Source organism: Strix uralensis, chromosome 16 (genome assembly GCF_047716275.1).
Source record: "Strix uralensis isolate ZFMK-TIS-50842 chromosome 16, bStrUra1, whole genome shotgun sequence".
NCBI classification, from domain to species: domain Eukaryota; kingdom Metazoa; phylum Chordata; class Aves; order Strigiformes; family Strigidae; genus Strix; species Strix uralensis.
In genome coordinates, this window is record NC_133987.1 from 6,474,925 (window position 1) to 6,490,687 (window position 15,763).

At 44.4% G+C, this 15,763-nt stretch overlaps 1 protein-coding gene across 1 annotated transcript; it reads right to left on the reverse strand.

Moving 5' to 3' along the window:
• Positions 1 to 111: 111 nt before the first annotated feature.
• DRC3 (dynein regulatory complex subunit 3) lies at positions 112 to 15,453 on the reverse strand. Its single transcript, XM_074885898.1, has 12 exons — positions 15,297 to 15,453; positions 13,778 to 13,894; positions 12,077 to 12,243; positions 11,345 to 11,491; positions 10,054 to 10,173; positions 9,023 to 9,135; positions 7,553 to 7,727; positions 4,420 to 4,551; positions 3,060 to 3,130; positions 2,146 to 2,269; positions 527 to 658; positions 112 to 356 (listed from the first exon to the last, which is right to left on the reverse strand). Exons 1-12 carry the CDS (start codon positions 15,451 to 15,453, stop codon positions 243 to 245), a joined length of 1,569 nt encoding a protein of 522 aa, XP_074741999.1. The 3' UTR covers positions 112 to 242.
• Positions 15,454 to 15,763: the final 310 nt, after the last annotated feature.

Genomic DNA, 15,763 nt, shown 5'->3' on the forward strand with positions numbered 1-15,763 from the left:
TGATTTGGTTCAATCAGCTTGCAGCTGATCCATAACCCCTCGTGAGCAGGTCTGAGCTCTGTCTGCACGGGCTTCATGCCAGCATGATGGAAGAGACAGAGCTTCATACGCTTTTCCAGTCAATAAGTATCTTTTATTTGCAGTTTATGGTGGGATGGAAGAAGAATGCTTTTGGCCTGAAACGTCCCAGGCAGTTCAGGGATAGAGAGACAGCCATCCCCACTGCCCAGCCCGTGGCAGACCTATTTTGTCAGCTCCAGGATCTCGGTGTTATCCAGCTCCTCCTGGAGATTGTCGATGTACTGAACGATCTCTTTGACACGGTCGCGGTTTCTGTCGATCTCGTTTTGGAAAATCTGAACAGATTGAAAGCGAGCAGTGAATCCACAGGCTTGCCAGGGTCCCTTGCCTGGCTCCCTGGAGCACAGAGGTCTCCAGAAAAGCTTAGGAGCTTTCCTAGCAGCGTCCCCACCGCTTGGGCCAGACCTGTCTGTGCCCCATCCCCCTGAGCGTGAGGGTGTCTTACCTTCTCTGTCACCGAGGCCTGCCAGCGGTAGGTGTTGCTGAGGATGTCACTCTCTCGCTTATCAATCTTCAGCAGGCGGCTGCCATGGGACGCGTTGACTGCGTTGACAATGGTGGTTTTGTCCCCAAGAAGCTAGGAGGTAACGTGACCGGATGAGGGGAGGAGGGGGGGGAGGCGGGCACGCAGCAAAAGCAGCGGAGCTCAGAACTAGAAGCACAGTAACTGCAACGCTCAGGGGAAGAAAATCAACCCTCTGTTTCAAACTGACAAAGCCCCAGTCATCGGGATGAATCCAGTGCTCTACCCTTCGTGAGGATGCGTCTGGGCCTCGCAAGGATGTAATGGAGTATCCCTAATACGGGTGGGGAAACTGAGGCAGCACTCTTGGCCTCTTCTGCTGGAGCAGGCAGCAAATCTCTGCTGCTGCTGTGGGCTCTGGTGCAGGCAGGGCTGCCTCACAGCACATGGCAGGGCCCTGCGGGCAGCTGGTGTTGAAGCAAGGCTGCAATATGCTCCAGCACGCCTGGCCCAGCAGGTGCGAGAAGTGGAAAAATCGCACTTGGAAGGGTCTCTTGTACTGGTGGCACTGGCTGTAAATCTTCATTTTTTGGAGAGTCCCAGCCTCTCATTGAAGCAGTGACTTCCCCCATGGCTCTAAATAGAGGGTGGCTTCGCTAAACCGTAATGATTCTCCTCCTGCAGCCGAGTGCAGCTGTTGAACAAATGAAGATTGCTTCTCCGTGGAAATGGATGGCAGCGAGGCAAAATGGGTGCACAGCAACGGTGCGTAACTGCAGCCATCTGCACAGGCCATAAAGCAGGGAGCTGCCCCGGGGGGGCTGAGGGGTCTGTTTTGTGTCCGTCAGCTCTCGATTACCTGGAGTAATGGAAGGGCTGGGATAATCTAGACAGAGCAAAACCACAGCAAATGCAAAACTCAAGTCATTTAGCTACTAAATGAAGGAATAATGGAGGCAAAAAGGTCAGCAGCGTTGCTGACTGGAGCACTGCAACGATCTTTGTGCTTTCTGAAAGGCTCCTGGGATCTTTGCTATCACAGCAAGACTGAGGGCTCAGTGGAAGGCTGCATTTGAAATGTCATATCCTGCCTCCAGATCAGCTCAGGAGCTGGGGAGCTCGAGGGAGAGCTTTTGAAACCACGGAGGCAAACAGAGCCCCGGTGCAAGGAAGCCAGAGGGGTGTTCGGACCTTCCTGGGGGAGCAGGGAGAATCTGAACAAAACCAGCTGTGAGCACAGCAAAGACACTGCCTAAGGAAGGGCCTGCTGGGTTGGGGATGACTGGAAATCAGCCAGGGAAGCGAGTTGTGCTGGAGGCAGGAGAGAGACTCGCTCAGCACCTCTCCTGGGCTGCTACCACCAGCTCTGGCAGCACCCAGGGAAACCTGCAGTGCAGTTATCCTCTGTCCTGGTCAGCGGAGATGGCCGGTGGCACCGCAGCTCAGCCAAGTGGCTCAGGCCTCTTGGGAGGAGGTTATGCTCTGGTTTAGCCATGGCTTTAGCTCTATCCGGCCTGCTGGAAACCCTGTCCCTTCTGAGAAGAGGCTGTGGCCTCTTCTTGCTGACTCCCTAGCAGAGATGAGTATTTTAGGGCCCTCACCATTCGAACGTCATCTGGCAAATCCTCGTCAAGCTCATTCTTGACTGATTTCTCCAGTGTGGTGATGGAGATCTCTAGGAGCTTTTCATGGTGACGGTTTTCCAGGTCCCGGCACTGGGTCATCGTAAAGAAGATAGTTAAGGAAAAAGCTGACCACACCACTCACTTATAGAGCTGAAATAACCTCCTGTAACTAGAGACTGAGTGTCCTCACAGTGGGCTGCTTCAGGAAAGAGCCTGGCTGCTGCCAGAAACTGCTGTGATGTCAGGATACACCCTTTCTGCTTCATCACACGGTGGGGCTCATGCTCACTGCTGTATATTACACAGAACTGGGAGCAGGCCTAGGCTTGCAAAGGAAACTGAGGGAGGCCTCCCAGGATATAAATTAAGCTCTGAATATGGTGCAATTATTTGCACCAGGCCAACAGATTTCTATATTTAAAGTAGCGTAACCTGCCACTGAAGCACTTTGCTATCCTCGTCTCACTTTGTTCCAGAAGACAACAACAACACAAAAATGAAGGCCATTTAAAGAAACTTCAACAAGAATTGTAGGTATCTCATTGGCTGCTATGGCAAGAATGTACATAGAAAACAGTCTAACCAGATCTTCCCATGGTTGTGTCATGGCTGTGCAGAGAAGAAAGGAAGATTCCCAAGGCGGAGAAAGCTGCATGAGTTCTACAGACTTTCAGCACAGGAGAACTTAGAGCCTTTTGTGCTCTCCAGAGTGTCCACAGAAAGAAGCTGGTCACCTTAAATGACCATTCCTATAAATCTGGGAAAAGACTTTTTCTGTTGATTTAAAAAAAAAAAATCAAATCCTATACTGATGGCTCATTTCTGGGTTTAGAGGTGAGGTATACGTACATCACAGGGAGGTCCAGGCCAACGTCCTGTGAAAAGGATATATCCCTTTAACGTTTTCAATGAATGTCGATGCTATGTCAGCAATGTTTCTTTTAAATTCCTTTAATAGTTCCTTAACAGAGGGGAAAAAAGAGGAAATATTACAATGAAAACTTGCATAAACATAAAAGGGAGTCAGGGACTCTAGGAAGAATATACAACTGATTATAATTTGGACTCACTGCTGTTATTAGCACAATCAGAAACCACACTGCCTCAAGCATTTAAAGTGTTTTGAAAGTGCTGCAAGATTTTCTCTCCTCCTTCAGGGACAGAAAATCAGAATCAGTTTATTGGATGGAAGTTGACTGAATACCTTTACCTGGTGTCTGGAGCAAGCCAGCTGATCCTTTTTACCCTCACCTAAGTAATGCACGGAGAGTGCTGTATTCCTGTATGCTGCCATCCTGCAGTCTCCTTGTGTGTATGAAGAGCCTCTTCTTGGAAGCATAACCAATGCCTGGGCTTACTGCAGCTTTTAGTTTAGTCCTCAGAAATTAAAATTGCTGCTGCCTATTACCTCTCTCAAAAATGGCTGATGGAGAATCTGTGAAGTGTTGCACTTAAATGCCTTGATACAACAGATCAAACACAGCCACCTGATGAGAGAAATGCATCTGCGCTTCACCCAGGGAGAAATGCCTCTGCTTATTCCATCAGTGACTGCAGATACGTGAGGACCAATTCAGAAAACACTAAAAGGCACCATCCTGATGCAGTGAGGAATCCATTTTGAGCTGCTGCTGTCATGCACATCCACAAAAATAAACTGCTGCATCTGCTTGCACACAGGCCACAGCTCCTGCCTGCTCATTTTTAAACAGATTACTTTTTTTTTTTTTAATGAAGATGCACATTAGCAGCCCTGCCCTAGTTTTTGAGGAAAAGTCTGGGGAGAAAAAAGCCAGCTATTATGCAAGCAAATGCAGTAAGCTGAGCAGGACTGTGTGTAATCTTATTCATAGCAAAGATCAGCTTCAAAGAACTACACCTCTAGAATCCCAAATGCATACCCCATGCTAGGCAGCGACTTCTGTATGCAGACCTGTAAAATGACTGAATGACCTCGGGTCCCTTTCTCTAAAGTCTAGGAAATCAGCTTGGATAGATGCAAAGAACATACTGTGCGCTGCTCTAAGAAGCAGCAATCTGTTGCAATGGATCAATGTCCAGGGCCTGATCTGACCCAGATCAACTCTGAGCAGAGAAAGAATAAGATAGAGACAAACCATTAGCCTGACTGGAAGACCTATGCCCCCCTCTTTGTGCAGTGGGTTACTAAACAGAGGGGTGCAGCAACAGAAAAATGACCCCCACCGTGTTCTGGATGTGAGGTCTCACTGGTGTGTGCTTGACCCTTACCTCCAGCTGGTCACTTATCAGCATTTCCAAGGTCATGAGTGCTTCTGACAGCTGAAGTATGTCCTCCTTGTACTCAGCTTGTTTAGACTCAGCAATATCATAACTACTGGCATGATGAATCTCATCCAGCGTCTAAACACAGAGATACATAAATTACTTATAGTTTGTGTTCAGCACTCCATTGCAATTTAATTAACTTGTTACATATGTGAGAAAAGTTCCTGCTGCTGATTAGCTGAAATGAAATGTGATGATTCAGGAAGTCTCCAGATTTACATACTGGGTAGTCAACAGTGCTGAGGTATGCTACTGCACTAACGATCCAGGGGCAATGCAGTGGAAGCGGTGAAAACGCTTCCTCATCCTCCAGTCAGCAGAAGACTTTGCCCCTTCTATGCTTCTAACTTTGGTTCACCTTCTGACACTTTTCAAGTAAAAAAATACAAATATTAGATTCTTGACGTTGCTGGCCATGAAGAAGAGATTAACAATTACTTTGTGGAAAGAAATGCAGGCCTAAATCCTGATCCCCTTCATGTCAAGGAGAATCTTGATTGACTTCTGTAGGGTCAGGATTTACTATTCTGAATATGGAATACCTATCATTGCCTGCCTTCCTCTTACAGCAAGGATTTATTGCCCTTCAGAATTAAATATTGACGTCAGTTTTGTATCAGACAAGATTTATGATTTCTTGGATCAAAAAAAAATCCTCTTGTGCTGAGCAATGTATTATTTTCAAGTCTGTTCGAAATAAGTTAACAATCCAACATTAATAGGGTGAAAAAAAATATACATGTTTTAACATGTCTAATCCACTTCTGAGAGGAAATGGAATGGGCTAAACTACCGAATTTTGATGAAAACCATTGCCAAGACTTGTGTCTGAACAAACAGACTAGATTACCCCAACTTTGCAGTGTTAAAAGGGGGGAAGGGGAGAACAAGGTATCTTCTTTTCTAATATAAACAAGTTAGGAGGCTCAAAAGGCTCCCCAGCCATTCAAGCCGCACCTCTGGGAGCAGTAACTTCAGAGTTCAAGGCCTTTAATGCTTCTTTGCTCCTTCACCAACTTCAGAGAGCAGAGTTATTTTGCAGGTTACCCAAGCCAAAGGATTACAGGGAGACAAACAACCCCTAGGAATTGCTTACAGATTTCAGACTGCTGGGACCTCTGCACCTTTTGAACTCTCCCAGCAATTTTAAAAGAATGGGCAAATGCTGTTAAAATACAGCATTCAGTTTTGACGCTAACTCTTCCAGTATTTATATGAAAACTGTCACGCTGACCACTGTGCCCCGTTCTTGCAGCTCAAACCGTAGCTGAGCCTGCAGGTCATCGGACAAAGACAAAGGGCCAAAATCTGGCCTCAGCCATGTCTCTTTGGGTTTGATTTTGGGGTTTTGGGTTGGTTGGTTTTGTATTTTTTGTGGCTTTTTTTTTAAAAAAAGGAGGATATATTGGGAATTCAAGCACAAGTTAACTGAATATACATATCAATCTTTTTCTGTTGCCTTCTGGTGAGGCTGCAAACTCCTGTCCGGACTAGAGCTGATGGAGCCAGCTTGCCAGCATGAGTCAGCAAGGTTCAAGGACCTGGGCGCAGAGTGACTCAGCAGGCTGCCAGCGTGTGACAAGGCACCTAAATAAAAGTGACCTGGTTTTCAAAGGGAGCCAGCGCTCGTGACTCTGCCCGGTGTCAGTTGTCAGGGACTCGCTCTGCTCAGCTGACAGTGTTACCAGGCTTTAGCCTCCCCTTATTTTTTCTGTGGAAACAAAATAATGATCCATCTATTATACGTGGTCAGAAAGGGATCCAGCTAGAAGCTACGCCCTTAGCAGCCACAATGGGTGGCTGTAGTTGAGCAGAATGAAAAAAAGATAGTTTCTGCTTTAAAAAGACTAGAAATGCATTACGATAACTTTACATAATTTTTCTGTTAAAGTTCTTTGAGATGTTGTTGACAAAATGACCTGAAGTAGAAAACTACTTGAAAACAAACTGAATACCCTGCAATCTCCTTCTTTTTCTTCCCCCTTTTTCAATGAAGGAAGCGCTATTGAAGGCCTCAAAGAGAAGGAGAGTGTGATAAATCTCTCCATATTTTTCAAATTTACTTAAAAATATTTAAACTAAAAGAAGGTTGAGCATTTCTGTTTTCATAAAGACTGGTAAATTTTCTGGATGGCAAAAGAAAAGTAAAAAACCCCACCATGTTTAGCCACCTTTTTTCTGTAAAGCCTTGAAAGTTCTTTATCTTTGTGGCCAATAAAATAACACTGTGCTATGTTAATTTTGTCCTATGCTGAATTTCCAGTATCGCTAAAGGCTGTCAGTGTTAGCTAGTTGTGGTTTGCCCAAAGGGTTGAAACTTCAATCCCCAAATTCTTCTCCTAATAAAGTACTAAAAAAACTTCTAACATTATGTTAGTTAATGACATTATAATAGCTAACACAATCATTTTTCCTGGTATAGATTTATACTGTGAGAAACGGGTAGACAGAGATCAGTGACTGAGCACTGGAAAACTGATAGGACAAGGGCTAACAGTTTTAAACTGACAGAGGGCAGATTTAGATCAGATCTAAGGAAGAAATCCTTCCCTGTGAGGGTGGTGAGGCCCTGGCACAGGTTGCCCAGAGAAGTTGCCCAGAGAAGCTGCCCCCTCCCTGGAAGGGTTCAAGGCCAGGTTGGACAGGGCTTTTGGGCAACCTGGGCTAGTGGAAGGTGTCCCTGCCCGTGGCAGGGGGGTGGGACTGGATGGTGTTTAAGGTCCTTCCCAACCCAAACCATTCTGTGATTCTGTGGAAGAGGTTGCCCAGAGAGGTTGTGGCATCTCCATCCTTGGAGATACTCAGTAGCTGTCTGAACACAGTCCCGGACAACCTGCTGTGGGTGGCCCTGCTTGAGCAGGGGGCTGGACCAGATGACTCCCTTAGGTCCCTTCCAACCTCAGCCACTCTGTGATTCTGCCATTAGGGATCAAGTACTGATTCCTATTACAGCAGTATAAATCTAGAATAATTTTCCTAATTTTAATGGAGTTACCTTCATTCTCAGTGAAATTAAAAGCTGGCATATGATGTAGAGAAATCATGTATCAAACAAACTAAAGTATGACAACATTACCCTTTTGTTCCGATTTTCAAAGTCTAGGATTATTTTCCTGCCTTCTTGCTGGTTGGCTGTTAACGCTTCATGAAGGCTTTCGTAGAAATCGGAGACTTCAGCTTCTCGTTTTTCATACTCTTTCAGACCATAGTTAAATAGGTTCTCACAAACTGAGACAAACTCCTTCCTGTATGTGACACCAGAGTCAAGGTATTTTGCTTGTTCAGTGGAGCAACATGCTATGTTCGTTCTACCTCTGCAGATGTGAGCATCAAGAGTTACAAGTTACTGTTATGTCAGCTCCGTGGTTCTCGCTGGGAGCAGGCTGCCAAGTGGTCTGTCTGTGGCAGGACTGGGTCACTCAGTCACATTTTATGCACAGGATTTTGCTACCTTGAGGGTATGGAGAAAGCTGTGGCAACTTGAGGGGAAAAAGGCCTTGAGGAAGAAAAGGAAATACATACACTTCTCTGACTCTTTTCTGACACAGAAGCAGAATGAAGCATACAACCCTATCTGTCTTCACAAGTGTGAATACAGTGCCTGTGTAGTTAATAAATACAGCTCTGGAGCCTACAGCCAGAGCACAGAATAAACTACTGACTTGGTAGCATCACAAAAATAACATCAATTTTTCTTCTGTTATTATCTTGGCAATGGAATTGTTTCTAGAGTCTATTGTAGTTAAGCCGTGATGCATTTTTCGCCAACAGTGTAATGCAATTTTAAGGAAGGTCAAGTTACTGGCCTTGACAATGCTCTATTAATCTGAATGAGAAAAGAAAAAAGAAAAAAAAAAGTGTCTGTTTTCTGATCGCCCCATGTAGGAGAAATGATCAGAAAAAAGTGCTGGCCTGAAAACTTCATGTTGCCAGCTCTGTCAGCTTGGGAGATATGCGACTCATATCATTCTGATTAGTCTGTGCCTATCTCCTACCACTTCAATTTCAACATGATTTTAGCAACTGCGCTCTTACAATCTAACTGACAGAGATTTATCTTATAGCTCATTTTAAACTTTAAGTGGATTCCAGACTTAAAGTAAGTACAAAGCTTTGGTTCTCGAAGGGTCAGAAAAGAAGGCTACCAAAACTGTGTTTGATTCCAGCGAAGGAAAGGGAATATGGTAATTACAATAGTGAGAATTTAAAATGCTGGAATCTCACAACCTGTTGGTGATAGAAACAAGTGGTTTTACAAATGGGTTGTTTCAAACTGGGTTGGCCAGCTTGCCAGTAATATAAACCGTTTGTTTGTAGCCTTCCTATTTCATGAGATATCAAGCCTTAAAGCTGTCAGTGGTCTTACGGTCTTGCAGTGTTTTTTTTGGTACCATTCCAAAATTGAACACAGACTCTCAGATCTTAGATCAATGTAGCTTTCAGCCCTGGACAAAAGCAACGGATGAAGAGTCCCTGTGGATGCACCTCCTTCTTAACTCAAGGCATTCCATTTTAGCTGTAGGTATTCTAAACCCAGGAAGGATATGCCTGCAGCAGGTCACCCACTCCAGGGAGGTGAGCCAGTTTGGCAGCTTCTGTGTCATCTGCATACATACTGTCAAACAGGAATGATCCATTCAGGTACTCAACAAAGGCTGCCTTTGAAGAGAATCAGAGCAATATAAGTAAAATAAAGTGCCAACCTGCTGCCAGTCCTCAGGATGTGTCTCTCCTGTAAGCACTTTACCAGCAAAGGAACAGTGGTGCAGAGACAGCGATACCAACACAATGGATATACCAACCAAGGCATGAAAGCACCCTGCAACTGGAGTGAAAACCATCCTGGTTCACATGCAGCTTTGCTGCTAGAACTCTCTAGCCTAAGGATAGAAAACACTGTTTAATCTTATACAAGACATTATTACATGCAACCACATACTGCAAGGTTATTAAGCCTTTCAGATAAAGAGTCAGTGGACTTTGTGGAGGGGCGGAAGGAAGAGCTGCAGGTGTCCTCCCTGCCACTTAACCGCCTCCTGCTCTTCAGCCAGTCTGATCTTCTAGAGGTCTGGAACACAGAGCCAGGCCATAACTGAAAGCATCATTCTGCCTGGTCTTGTTTTCAGTCTGCTCACAGGACTACAGTGATCTCTGAAAGCTCTGAAGAGTCTAACCATAAAACTAATGAAAAGCATTAACTTAGTGTGATGATGGAGAAAAACAAGTTACTGCACCACGAAGATGCTAACAGTTCCCTCAGACCTGTAATTTTCTTAATCTCATGTCAGGCTGATAAGATCCTCGGGTATGATTTACTATTTAGCTTTGCAGGGTCTATATCTGCAGTTTCATTGTTCAGCCAAAAGAATTATGTTCCCCCACGTCATGTGTATTCTACAGCAGTTCCTGTTTTTATTCAAAAGATGAGATTCAGAGATCACAGAGATTAATCCTAGCCTTAGTTTTAGCACAGTCGATGTTAACCTCTCATTAAATCTTCAAGCAGGTAAAAGAGAAGTCAATATGTGTTGTGCTTCTTTCTCCTGAGACAATACAAACCAGCCAAAGAAAACATACCTTGTGGTACTCCAGCTCTTTCTGCTTTGCCTGGTTTTCCTCCAGCTGAGCCAGGGCCTGAGCCTCCTCATGTTCCAACGGCTTAGTATGATCTTGATACGTTAAAACTGCAACTTCTCGCTGAGAAATGCAAACAAAGAAAATATTTTCATTAGATTATCCAGCATTGCTCAACAAATCTGGGCATAAGAATTTGATCTTTCTAGAACACGTACCTGAGTGACATCTGCATCTCCATCTCTTTGTGGGCCTTTTATTAAACTACTTCTGAAGTTTCTAATCCACTCCTCATCCCATTTTTTGTTGGCACATTACTCTGACTCTGCATTCAATTCATCTGAGCTGATTCAGTCCCAGGAAACTTTTCTTTCCCCATTTCCTCTTCTTTAGGGTTGTTTTTTCTTTTAGCAGGAGGCCCTGTTTTGACTTCCAGAATTTGAGCTCTGATTTGATCAGCTAGCAAGTTTAATACATTTACTAGGGAGGAGAAGGCTCTTCAGAGGAATGGATGTCAAAGTAGTAGCAGGGACAAGAATCTAATTAGCTGGAAACTGAAGCTTCACAAATTTAAGTATGCAATTCCATGACATACTCTCTGTATGAGCAGGGACTGGACTCAATGATCCGGCCAGCCTTTCCAATCCTATGGTAAGAGTAATGTACAAGTACAGCTCCTGCTCCATGCTAAACAAATTTACAATGAATCGTGTTCTTTTGTTACTAAAAACCATCCCAAACCAAAAAACCCTTCTTTGTTCCTTTGAGCTGGGATCTAAAAGCAGTCCCACGGGTTACTGGTGTGGATGCACTGTGCTGTTCTCAGAAATCAAGAGCGGGAAGTGCATTCGATGGCACCTCCCTGCCTGGATAGTCTGTCAGTCCACTACTGAAATAAATTGCTCAGCGAGCAGCAGGACCACCAAGCCTCCCTTCCCCTGGATCCATGCCTCAAGACATTTTCTGATCTCGAAGAAGGCTTGCACTCACGCTGCAGCCTCTCTGTGGCAACATTAACCAGGCCCCTCTCCCACACACAGCTGCTGATTTTCACAAAATCTGTGAAGACATCATGCCTCTGACACCTCTACCTCTCTGTCAGATTTGATAGAATTTGGCCTACAGGTTCACAGCTGTTAGGTGGAGGCAGAATAAACACTGCATGTTTCTGTAAGCCTAATTTCTGCAGGGAACCTGCCCTGAATGCTAGAATATTGGTGGCATACCAACAAAGCAAACGCTCTGTAAGATGCTCTTGCCTGATTTCACAAGCAGGGAATGCAGAAATGCTTACTGTGGTGTCACTCACGAGCTTGAAGTCCAAGTACACCAGGTCTGGAAGATGAGCAACAACAAACAGCATATACTGCTCATTGTCGCAGAAAGGGTTCCCACTGAGATTCAGTGTCCGAAGGTTTTTAAATCTCCTGAGATAGATCACCTGTGCCAAGGGGAAAGAGATGCTGTACTTCCCAGTGCTCAGGAAACACACAGCCTTGAAATTCATTGCTCTTATTACAATTATGTTGCAATACATATTCTGCCCTGCTGCCAAACCCAGGCAACATTAAATTATGAGTTTCTAACGCTTTCAGGAAAGGAAATACTTAAATTCACATTGTGAATATATAAATGATGGGTGTAGAGAGAAGGCAGATGGAGTGGACAAATCACAGGTCTTAGATTGGTAAACTGCCCTCAAAAGTACCCAAATAAATCCTAGTCTCTTCTCCCTCCTTTCTCATACACAGCTACTTAATCCTTTTCCAGCTTTCATGGGAACCAACAGGAATTTTGCCATGGCTGATAGCAGCAACAGAACCGGGCCCCCATGAGTCAATAACCTAAAAGAGAAATAGCTGTAGGAAGCACTTAACACTGGGACAGCTTACCAAAACCATAACTACAAAGGCAGTGAAATCCTAATTTTCTCCTCTAAGGAGGAGCTCAGACACAGTGGCAAATGTCAGTTTTAGAATATTTAATCCTTTGACAGGGAACATTTGCAAAACCAAGAAGCACTCACATCTTCCAGTGTGGTCAAGTTATTCTTTCCTATGGAGAAAATCTGCAGCTCATGCAATGTGTCCATATGCTCAATTTTAGATATTCTGTTATTGTAGAGACTGAGGTCCTGCAGCTTGACAAGCGTATCCAGGCCCTCAATTACTTCAATATTGTTGAAGGACAAGTCTGGGGAAGAGTTTAGAAATCAGAAGTATTACAAGCAAAAGTTGAAGTATTTCTAGCAGAATGCCCTGATTCAGACCTTGCATTTAGCCTGGTTCTTGATTTAGGAGTTTATATACAATGTTTTCGTCAGGGGTGTTCAGTGTCCCACAGGAAAAGCTCAGCAATAAATCATCGTTCTCTGGGTCAGGAAGTGATGTACACATCTCCTTGCAACTGTCCATGCAACTTTTAAATGAGAGGAACAGTTGAAGGCATTTCACGCAGAGGCCACATACACAACCTGAAAGCGATTTCTACCTTGTAGAACCCAAAATACAAGAAAAGAGGTGGGGAAATGCCCTAAAATGGGGGTATTTCTGTGACAAATTTGACACTCAGTGCCTTGTTTCTTGCAGACTCTTGCCTGCTACACCAATGCCCACTGTCATGGTCATTCCCATAAGACCAACATATGCCAGTCCCATGCGTACAGTCGCCCTGTTGTCAATGGAGGTATGCAGAGGCATGTACTCACTTCAGCTATTTCATTCGTTGATATTTCCTCTTATCCTGCCAGAACATCTATCCTAATACCTACATTCATCATGTCTAAGGGTAGTACTTGCCCTCAGGCCACTACCGAACCATTCAGGAGTCCAAAGATAGTTGATGAAGTTACCAGCTGTCTGCATCACCCCACCCCTGGATGGCTGAGACACCCATGCAGCAGCTGCTGAACCACTGAGGCCTTTGGGCAAACGAAACGACGAGCGTGCTTCAAAACCCTCTGCTTACGTTGTGGTGATCAGCTGTTGATTCACAAGTGCATTAGTCATCTGTGCAGCAGAACAGTGCAGACAACTGGGCAGAAGAACCCATCAGACATTTCACGATGTGCTTCTGAACCGAAGCCCTGTATGCTATTTTCCAAGGCGGCTGAGGATATATTTACACTGTCAGCCAGAAACGTAGCTGCAGTTCCCAGAGAATGCTCTAAGCTACGCATCTGTAGCAGCAAGCTCACTGATCTGCCCAGCATCAAAACCTGCGCCACGCTGTGATGCTGCTATCAGCATCCTGAGTTTTTGTCAAAAGTAGTCATGTGAGACTACAAGAATGGGCATTTCTCGGGACAATGATGATGACTTAAGCATATAGGGGTAAAGATTGTGGGTTCTAGGCTCTGAAATGCCTGCATTAGCTTTGAAAACAGAGTACAGGCTTCCAAATCACAGAGGTGTTTCCATAAATACCCTGAAAGTCACCTCCAAATATGAGTACAAACCCTGGAAACAACCTTAAAATCTCAGCTTCCCGTTCCTGCCACACCAAATGTATTAAACCCAGTTTTTAAACATTTGAAGGATTGTTTTGCAGCTCTGATATTCAGGCATTTTGACATTTGACAGTCAAATGAGGAAACACACAGACAGCTGACAGCCTTCCCTAGGAAAGCTCCTATCAGTCGTGTTTGAGAAGGAATGCGACATCCTGGCTTTATCACAGATTGCTTTGCACCTGTGAAGGCATCCAACCTCATACGCCTGTATCTTACCAAGCCAGACAAGGTGAACCAGACTCTCCAGGGCTTCTATCTTCTCAATGATGTTGTTGTCCAGCTGCAGTTTAGTCAGATTCTCAAACTGCCACAGATTATCAATCTGCAGGATATCTAAAGCCACAGGAAAAAAAAAAAATTGCTTTCCATGTGAGACAGCTTTCAGTTTAGCGGACACACTATCTTGCACAAGGAAAACATGTCCCGTCTTACCTCCAAAATGATTTTCAGCAGAGTACGGTGGCATGTGATGACTGCCCTAGAGAGCTGAGAGGTCCACTGGCTGGACGAGATTTCAGTGAAACAGCCCAGTTAACCTCAGTGTCCTGCACCAGCGCACACTGCTCATCAGCGATGCCAATGAGTCGCTGAGGGGATGCTGACTACAGCCCTGCAGTCAAGAGTGGCTTTATGAATCCACCACTACGAGACCTTGACCTTCATTTTCCTTTCCAGCTCCAAGAGGGAGGTTTGGAACAAGACCCTGCTTTTCTCTGCATTTGCAGGCTAGCGGTGGCCAGCTACCTTTTGTAAATTATTCTCCTGCTCCTGGGATTCTCATCACAGGAGGGAAAGTTGGGGTCTACTCTTTCTGTGAAGGCTGCAGTTTAGAACTAATCAATATCCCTGCATTTAGCTTTCTCCAAAAACAGAATCACAAGGGCAGGTCATTAGGCAGTACAGAAAAACATTAGGACCACAGTGACAGAAAATACAACACATTCTCACTCCCAATTCTCTTTGCCCCTGCAATGGCTTCCCAGAAGATTTCATTAGCTGCTCTGCTGCTATCATCGTTCAGTGAGTGCAGAGGAAAGCAAGGAATTGCACACAGAAAATATTCACATAGTTCTGGTTTTTGTATTTGCAAATAAATACATGCAGGGCCTGGTAACAGGGAGTCTGCTCTGAAGAACTCAGCTAATACATTATTTTACTGGAGCACGCAATGAATAATCAAAAGCAGATTTTTGCCTATGAAATTACCTACCCCTAAAATAATCAAATGTTGAGCCAAATGTTCTTCCTTTTCATTTTTCGAATGCAAGTTTATGACTGGTTTGACAGTAAGAGGCAAGCTGCGATAATGCTATGGATGACCAGAGGAAGCCACCGAATTGGACTGTAATCACCATAATCTACCAAATAGCGCTCTCACGTAATCGCCAGGGATGGCAGAGCCCGCCCAGGGTTTGATTTGTCCACGTACAGAAGGGCCCAATAGGCCTGTGGCCTGTAGGTGTCACCACAATATAAATGTTAAATAAGAATAGCAGTGACAATAATACCGTAAAGTTAAGCAACTTTAAAGTTACCCCTCAGCAAAAGCACCCAGCTCTCTCTAACGGAACTAGTTCATACAGGTATGACTAACAATGTAAGTCCAGATGTTACTTTTCACATAAGAAATCCAAGCTAATAGTGATTGTTTAATTGCCAGTTAGCCACTTCATGCTTAATTCTATTACCCTCTAACAAAAGAAGAAGGAAAAAAGGTATATAATCTGATACTCACTTCTAAAACTGAGCTGTAGCTCCGTCACATCCTTAAAGTTAATACCTTCCCTTTTGACAAGCTTTTTTATGTCCTCTGGACACTGCTCTTCAACAGCGTTCTGAACCATTTCATCATCAATAATGTTTGGCTCGATGCTATTATATAACTGACTCATTTTTAGATGGTATTAGCCTTAAAGAACAGAAAAGAAAAATTAAATAAAATCCCTGCCTGGCTACTATTACCAACATTAATTGAACAGGCATGACAATTCTCAGGAACTATGAGCACAGCTGAGCATTAAGAAGATCTAATACCTCAGAGCTGATATCAAAGACAGACTTTGACTTTTATCAGAAAGTCACTGATTCGACTCTAATCACAGCCTTACAGCCCCAGCACTGTAAACTTCACCCCACGTTAGAGTGTTTTCCATGAAGAATGCCAGAATTTGGCCAGGTAAAGAGGGCAGGAAAGGAGGCCCT